The 6172-nt window shown below is 39.9% G+C and overlaps 1 protein-coding gene across 1 annotated transcript in view; it reads left to right on the plus strand.

Annotated features, from left to right (window-relative positions):
* The first annotated feature begins 2037 nt into the window (after nt 1-2037).
* The window catches only part of lov (BTB/POZ domain-containing jim lovell protein), a 4431-nt gene continuing 296 nt past the window's right edge, over nt 2038-6172 (plus strand). Inside the window, exons 1-2 of the mRNA XM_018510639.1 lie at nt 2038-2228; nt 4409-6168. Coding sequence (XP_018366141.1) covers nt 2038-2228; nt 4409-6168 — 1951 coding nt within the window. The remainder of the gene's footprint in view (nt 2229-4408; nt 6169-6172) is intronic.

Here is a 6172-nt window from a genome sequence, read left to right on the forward strand (position 1 = left end):
TATTTCCGAGAACGTGGTACACACTCCTAATAGCACAATTCGGCGCAATATTGCCCCAACATATCCCCAATGTATGCCAACGTTTAACCAATGTTTCGCCAATGAATTGTACTGCTCGGGACGTTTAATTATTTCTCTAGTTTAATTATTCTCCGAATATGCGATAATTATGGAATCACACTTCGTGCGATTTATCCGTTAAATATTTAGCAACGTTAGTACTCGTTTCGATAGTCAGATGTGTTTAGCTATACTAAAAAAAAAGAGTAATATGGCTACCAAATGTTTAATAAAATAATTTCAATCAAATGTTAAATTAATATAAAAATAATTTTACTTATCGAAATATTTAGTAAGTATTACCAACTATGTAATAATATAATCAGCATTTAGTTTAATAATTACTGAATATTTATAAAAAAGTAAAATTATTTTTGGTTATATTAACAGAATTATTTGATTGAAATTATTTCATCCAACATTTGGTAACTATTACCAGACTCTTTTTTTAGTATATTAATAATTTTTCGTTTGGTAAAAAAAAAAGAGCGGATCATCAATGCTAGGATCATCATGACCTGTTACCTGTTCGTTCCTTACCTGAAAGATGGGTATCTGTTAGATTCTGACATGAACGAGACATTATTCCTACAACAAATCGCTTTTTAATGTTCTAGCTTGTCTTATATTTTGTATAATTTTTCTTTAAAAAAAGAAAAAATAACAAAAAAAAATTTACATATTTATGAAAACCGAGATAGATTTTCAATATGATGTCACAATCGACTAAACAATAATAAGTGGGGATGAATCGATATGTTCCATTTAAATTTATCATCTATTGTTTATTTATAACTGAAAATGACGTTTTATTTTATTTTTAATTATTACCGTACACATCACTGTGCTTCAGTGATCGAATTCATAAAGACGCTTATGCAGAGTAAAGAGATTTAAATTCCCATATCTATGAAAACTACCAACCAAAATAATTAATTACATCAGTGATATCAGATTGTAGACGTTTACAAGTTTACTGTATGTGCATATGGGAAGAATACGTTGTCAGCAGACACCAAAACGATCTCACCTATGTTCGTCATATCTTGATGTGTGTGCTAGCGTATTTCCTGTAAACGTGTTGTTATATTTGTCGCATCAATTGTTTACAGTAATATATGTGGAAAACAAAATGGCCGATTTCACGCCACATGAGCAATAAAAAGTCTCTAATGAATTAAAATGTTAATTTTACCCCGATTTATTATAATTGGACTTGTGGGATATGGCCATGAAATATCTAAACAGAAAAGTAACGCAAGTGGAAAAATTCAATTCCAGATTAAAATTGACACACGATAATCAACAGCATCCGTACGCAATACGTTGACTTTCATCTCGAACACGTAAACACTAGTTAATAATTGCCCGGCTTATTATTATAACGTGCGCGAGCGTACGTCTGTAGATCCTCCGAAACTTCGAAACGGCGGGAAAAGAACACGTTACTTGGAAACAAGTTCCTTCGAAGAAACGATCTTATACCTGACGCTTATACCTAATACCGATGAATTGTTATACTTGAGTGACTTCCTTTTTACGCCTTATTCTCCTCTTTACTTCATCAGCTCTTCAGTCCTTTATAAAGTTATGCTAAATTCGGACCTAGATCTCAGATGAAGAAAGAATAGCTAATCGCATTGGTCATGTAACCGAATTATTCAAATGTGGTTTATTAATAATTCTTTCTCTGTCCGAGATTTCGGACCGATTTCTAGCATCGTGGACACAAGGTTTAAAAGAAAAGAGTTTTAACCGATTCCTTCGCATTTTCAAATTCCAGAGTAGCGGCAAGGCGTCAAAGAAGAAGAGAAACGAAAAGATAGTTGGCGCTATAATACATACGTGATAACGTGTGCGTGTGAATGGAAAAAATAGACTTACGCAGGACCACAAAGACGCACGAGAGAGAACGGAGCGGGACAAGGTGGCGGCTCTGCTAATTCATCAACTTCCGGCGGTAGCGGCGGAAGAAAAATGTCGAGCGTCGGGGACAGTCCTGACAGAATGGCTCTGCAATCGCACTACTCCTTACGATGGCACAACCATCTCACCCACATACAACGGGCGTTCGAGGAGTTGTTGCAAGCGGAGATGCTCGTCGACGTGACCCTGATTTGCGCTGACAGCAGCGTCAAGGCACACAAAGTTGTCCTCAGCGCCTGCAGGTAAGTAAGCCTTAAAAGTACAGTTTCTTTGCTAAATTTTTCCAATGCTGAATCTTATTCTAATCTTTGGTTCCTTTTTATTTTCAACACGATGTCATTGACTAAACAATAATAAGTGAAAATGAATTTATACGTTTTCCATTTCAATTTATTGGCTATTGTTTATTCACAAAAATGTCTGAAAATATTCTTATTATTTTATTTTTTATTATTGCGATATAATTATCACCACGTGCCTCAGTGGTCGAATTAGTAAAGACGCTCGTCTCTGTTAGTAAAAAGGTTTCGAGTTCGAATTTTAGTTTGAATGAAATTTTTCACAATAATTTCTTTGCAAGATACTTATGAGCATTATTATTAAATTGGCGATAAATTTAATTTATTCTGATATTATAATATTTCCAGCTTCAATTAATGCGAACCAAATTCGATTTATACGTATTTATAGATAAAGAACTGAAAAAATATATTCAAAATTTAATATTATTATTATTATGTTTAATATATTATTTTCTATTATTTATTAATATTTTAGGTTCTAAATTTTTTACCAAATAAGGCTCTTTTCCCTTATTTGTGACGATCAAAATTTTTATTTTTAGTGGATGAATCAAATTAAAGAGAAATTATTGGTTTAGCATTTAAAACAATTATTTTTATGTTTGCTGCAGTTCTGCAAAATGAAACATTCATGTGTTGTTTTTGTTATTTATAAAACAAAAAAAAAATATTTTTATGCAATAAAGTAGAGTACAAATCAAGGGTTTCGTGACTATTCGGGGATCGTTTTATATTTCTATGTTTTCTTATGTATTTTTCTTTGTAGAAATAATTATAATACCAGACTTAAGGAAAAATTAGTACACATCGAAAATGAATAAAATCCTCATTCGCATTATAAAATCATTGTCATTATTATGTTTTAATAATTTATTTATGAAATTAATTCCAAATTGGATCAAATGCGAATAATATTGCACTACAAAACGTTAATTAGATTATCTTTTTCATTATAATATTTGTCATATCGGAACCGTGCGATGCGCAACGCTTGAAGTGCGGCGGAACCGTACCAAGATGATAAATGTTATAATGAAAAATATAATCTAATTTACTTAGTTTTATTTAATTTTTACTTAGTTTTGTGGTGCAATATTATTCGCATTTGATCTAATTTGGAATTAATTTTATAAATAAATTATTGAAACATAACTGACAGTGATTTTATATAATGATGCAAATGAGGATTTTGTCCATTTTATTTTGATGTACTAATTTTTCCTGAAGTCTGGCGTTATTATAATAATTATTTTCGGTTTCTACGAAGAAAAATATATAAGAAAACATAGAAATAAAATTATCCTTGAGTAGTCACGAAATCCTTGAAAATTTGTATCCTCCTTTATGAGACCAATAATGATACACTGTACTCACGTTGTTGTAAGTAAAATTCCTCCTCTCGATAACTAAAAAAAGGAATGCTTGCAGAATAAGAAATATTAATCCGACGGCAAAGGTTTAAAGCTTTCTAAACTCTCTCATCGCCTTTGCCCATGTATCTACTGACAATAACTTCCTACACTGCTTGCCTTTCTAGCGGTTCCTCGATTAAAAATAATCGGTCGAGTTTTATTGATCAGCGGAAGTGTATAGTGTATCTTAAAGAAGCGACGCGCATTGAAAACCGAGAGTGGTTCTTGCACTCGGCAGGTCTCTCTTATCCGAAGAAAAATTTCTTCGTCGCTTCTTACCTTCGTGGTTTACCGGACAACTAAGTGCCGCTTCGTACCGTCTATACGTTACCACAACGCTCTTCTCGCTTCACGCGAGACGTGTGACGTAAAGTTGACAACGAGCGAAAGTCTTGTACCATCTGATTGATTCGCCGTCGCTCGATCAGGGAAGGAGCGCTAATCCTTGCGGTGACTTTTTGTCCGCGGTTTCTGGCCATCGTTCTATCTTACTGAGCGAAGACATGCAACGTTTCACGCCTGGGACGCATGTAACGTTGCAAATATCGCGGTGCAAAATTTTCCGCGATTGTGTCGCAACGTACTTAGCGCAAATACATGGTGGATAAACCAAAATGGAAAAACGCTTTTTTTTGCTTCTTTTTTGGATTCCCAAATTTTAAAAGAGAATGATCGTAATCGTTTGGAGTCGTTTTCCCTATGTTACAGTCCTTTCTTCGAGAGGATATTCGCTGAAAATCCGTGCAAGCACCCCGTGATCGTGCTGAAGGACTTCTCGCATCATGAATTGTCCACTTTGGTGCACTTTATATATCGTGGCGAGGTGCAAATCGCCCAGGAGGAGTTACCGGGGCTGATGAAGGCCGCAGAGTGTCTGCAGGTGCGTGGGTTGTCGTCATCGGAGCCGAGGCCGGTGTCGACGGAACCCAGGCCGTTGTCGTTGGCGTCAACGCCGACGCGCGATCTTATTCTGGCTGGATCACCAACACCAGAAGTCGCGCGACACGGCACACCGGAAGATGATGAAAACGCGTTGGAGAGCACAACGGAGATGAAACCTATCCTGCTTCCACCAACGAGGGACCATCAGGCCAAGTCGCACATTGGCCACATGAACTTTGGCATCCGCGAGAGTTGCGGCTCGCCGTCAATGCCACGTCGGAAACAGGCGCGTCCGCGCCGACGATCCGGCGAATTGCTACCGCAAGATCTGAGCAGACGCTTGACCCCACCGGTCAGCTCGAGTCCATTGACGAGCGTTCTTAATCTCAGTGGTCAGCACCAGGCGCAACAGCAGCAGCAGCAGCAGCAGCAGCAGCTATTGCTGCAGCAATCTCAATATCATCAACAACAATCGATTAACAACGTACAGAACCAGCAGCAGCAGCAGCAGCAGCAGCAAGAAGATATGGCGGAGAATCTCTCGATGAAGAAACCTATATCGCCGATCGGATTAGATCATCATCATGTGAAGACGGAGGGCAGTGAAGCGACGAGCAGTCCTCGCGGCTCGCCGCTCACAGGAACGAGTCTACTACATCATCCCGATCCTGTATCAGACATCCCGGCGGCCGTAGCAGCAGCTGTAGCGGCAACTGTAGCATTGTCGCTACCCACAATGCCGACGTTGTCGCTGTCGCAACCGCATCCTCCCGAGTACCTGACAAGCCTCAGCCAATGGCTGCCCGGGCCTCCTCAAAGTCAACTGCCGCCGCCGCCGCCGCCGGCTCAAAGTCACCATCCACGCGAGGACAGTCCGCATGGTTCCAGCAGATCTCATCCGTATCAACAACAGCAGCAACAAGAATCAGCTTTACCGCGACGTAGCGCTATGGCGATGTTCACACCGGCATTAGACGGCGTGACAGCTCTAGGCGGCGGACTTTTCTCGCACCATGCCACCACGTATGACCGGGGCATCCTCGCGGATTCGCTGCTTACGGATAATTTCAAGCCAGAAGCGCTGCAAAATCTCTTTGGTACTCCCAGTCTCGGCCCTCCGCCCGCTAAAAAGGCAAAAAAGCATCGTAATGATGGTGACGCGCCACGTAGATGGACCGATCACAACACTCGAGCTCTTGCAGTTAATAGGCCCAAAGGGCAACACAGCGCTCCGCGAGGAGGGCCACCACGGTCCTGGACGAATAACGAACTTACATTGGCTCTGCAACATGTTTGGGAAAAAAAGCTGACCACGTCGCAGGCTAGTCGTATGTTTGGTATTCCCTATAATAGCTTGCTGATGTACGTGCGTGGTAAATACGGGAAGAGTCTAAAGCTTGAGCAATTACGTAGGACTTGTACCGGCACCAATAACTCTGAAATCATGAATAACAATAACATCAAGCCCGTCCAGCAGTCCGCGCAGATGAGCCACGGGCTCACCGGTCTGCCGCTGCAGCATCCGGGGGACAACAGCGGCTATCCCCATCGCGGTCTACTCGGCGGCAACATGCCGCAGCCGCAGGGCTA

This window comes from Trachymyrmex cornetzi, unplaced genomic scaffold (genome assembly GCF_001594075.2).
Source record: "Trachymyrmex cornetzi isolate Tcor2-1 unplaced genomic scaffold, Tcor1.1 scaffold346, whole genome shotgun sequence".
Taxonomy (NCBI): domain Eukaryota; kingdom Metazoa; phylum Arthropoda; class Insecta; order Hymenoptera; family Formicidae; genus Trachymyrmex; species Trachymyrmex cornetzi.